At 42.7% G+C, this 1,484-nt stretch overlaps 1 protein-coding gene across 1 annotated transcript; it reads right to left on the bottom strand.

Moving 5' to 3' along the window:
* Positions 1-729: 729 nt before the first annotated feature.
* Positions 730-1,236, bottom strand: LOC142349119 (uncharacterized). Its single transcript, XM_075400532.1, has one exon. The coding sequence runs from the start codon at positions 1,234-1,236 to the stop codon at positions 730-732; it is 507 nt and encodes a 168-aa protein (XP_075256647.1).
* Between the last annotated feature and the right edge of the window lie 248 nt (positions 1,237-1,484).

Below are 1,484 nucleotides of genomic sequence, written 5' to 3'. Positions count from 1 at the left end.
GCCAATTAATTTATGAATATTGATACTTGATTTTCTATTAGAATATATTATAAAAGGTAGACACTTAAGGGAATTCTTATCCAATTATCCCGAGTGTTCTAAAACATATCTCTAGTCTAATCATTTTTTAATTTGTTAAAAGAGCACGTCTAAGTTTCACGTTGTTGGACAAAAGAGTCAAGTTTTTGTTGCAATTTTGGCGGTTTTTGAATCATCTTGATAGTTGCAAAAACATTGGCAACATGCTGCAAGGGAACAAAGGGGGCATCAAGGGTTTTCGGAGGCATCAATTGATTGAAGTCTTTTGTCATCTTCTTTGATATTGGCTCTGAAACTGTAGGCTGAAATGTTGTCAATATGGTCAGTACATCAATTTGTGGGAAAGGGGTAACTCACGTTGCCTAAAAACGGAGCGAGAAAAATCGAAAAAAAACTACGGAGAAAATACGCGTGCGAGACCGGAAACGGGGCGAACGAACGTGCCGTAAGCCGTTTTTACCTTTACGACTCGTGTTTCTCCATCTCGTACTGGCGTTGTCTCCATGACTCTTCCCAGTGGCCAAATGCCATTTGGTGTTTGGTCTTTCAACGCCCAAACAATGTCGTCCACTTTGAGAGGTCGATCGTTGCTGTTTGACCATTTCGACCGTCGGCTAAGCGTTGGCAGATACTCTTTCACCAAGCGTCGCCATATATGGTTCATCAGCTTCTGCGTGTTTTTCCATGTCTTCAAGCTGCAGGTTGCTGGTCTCCAAATTGTCCTGGTGGCAAGCTGTTGAAGGGACGCTGGATAAGAAAGTGGTTTGGAGTCAAAGGTTCCTCGTTGTCAGGCTGCTCAGCAACGTTAGTCAGTGGTCTGGAGTTGAGGATTGATTCTGTTTCCACCATAATTGTTAGGAAAGTGTCAAAAGGGAGTCTTCTGGATCCTAGAATGAGGAGGAGCGTTCTCTTGGCGCTCTGGATCAAATGCTCCCAGACACCGCCAAAATGAGGGCCGTATGGGGGATTGAATTTCCACTTTGTATTGGCTACTGCTAAAGCTTTGTAGATTCTGTCATTGTCCAAGGCTTTCACAGTTTTCTTCAGTTCTTCAGAAGCGCCAACGAAAGTTTTCCCGTTGTCGCTGTAGAGAAGTTGGGGCTGGCATCGACGACTGCAAAATCTTCTGAAGGCATTGAGAAACGTATCTGTATTGAGGTCTGGACACGTTTCTAAGTGAACTGCTCGCGTCACCATGCATGTAAATATTAGACCATAATGTTTTTCTAAAATGCCTTTGGAATCTTCGATGTAGAAGGGTCCAAAGAAATCTACACCAGAATTAGCAAAGGGGAACTGTGTTTTTGTTGTTGGAAAACGAAAACTAGGTAATGGTGCCATAATTGGTTGAATGTTTTTCGTGTCAAAGCGTCGACATAAGAAACAATGAAACCGTACGCTTGCTAACGCTTTCCAAAGGCCAATCACATGGTAACGTTGTTGAA

Source organism: Convolutriloba macropyga, chromosome 11 (assembly GCF_964194025.1).
Source record: "Convolutriloba macropyga chromosome 11, txConMacr16.3, whole genome shotgun sequence".
NCBI lineage: Eukaryota > Metazoa > Xenacoelomorpha > Acoela > Convolutidae > Convolutriloba > Convolutriloba macropyga.
Note: the sequence above shows the minus strand (reverse complement) of the source record. Positions and strands in the feature narration are given on the sequence as shown.

What these genes read in the sequence shown, in the direction of transcription:
- LOC142349119 (XM_075400532.1), bottom strand. Translation starts at nt 1,236, where the DNA reads ATGGTGACGCGAGCAGTTCACTTAGAAACGTGTCCAGACCTCAATACA.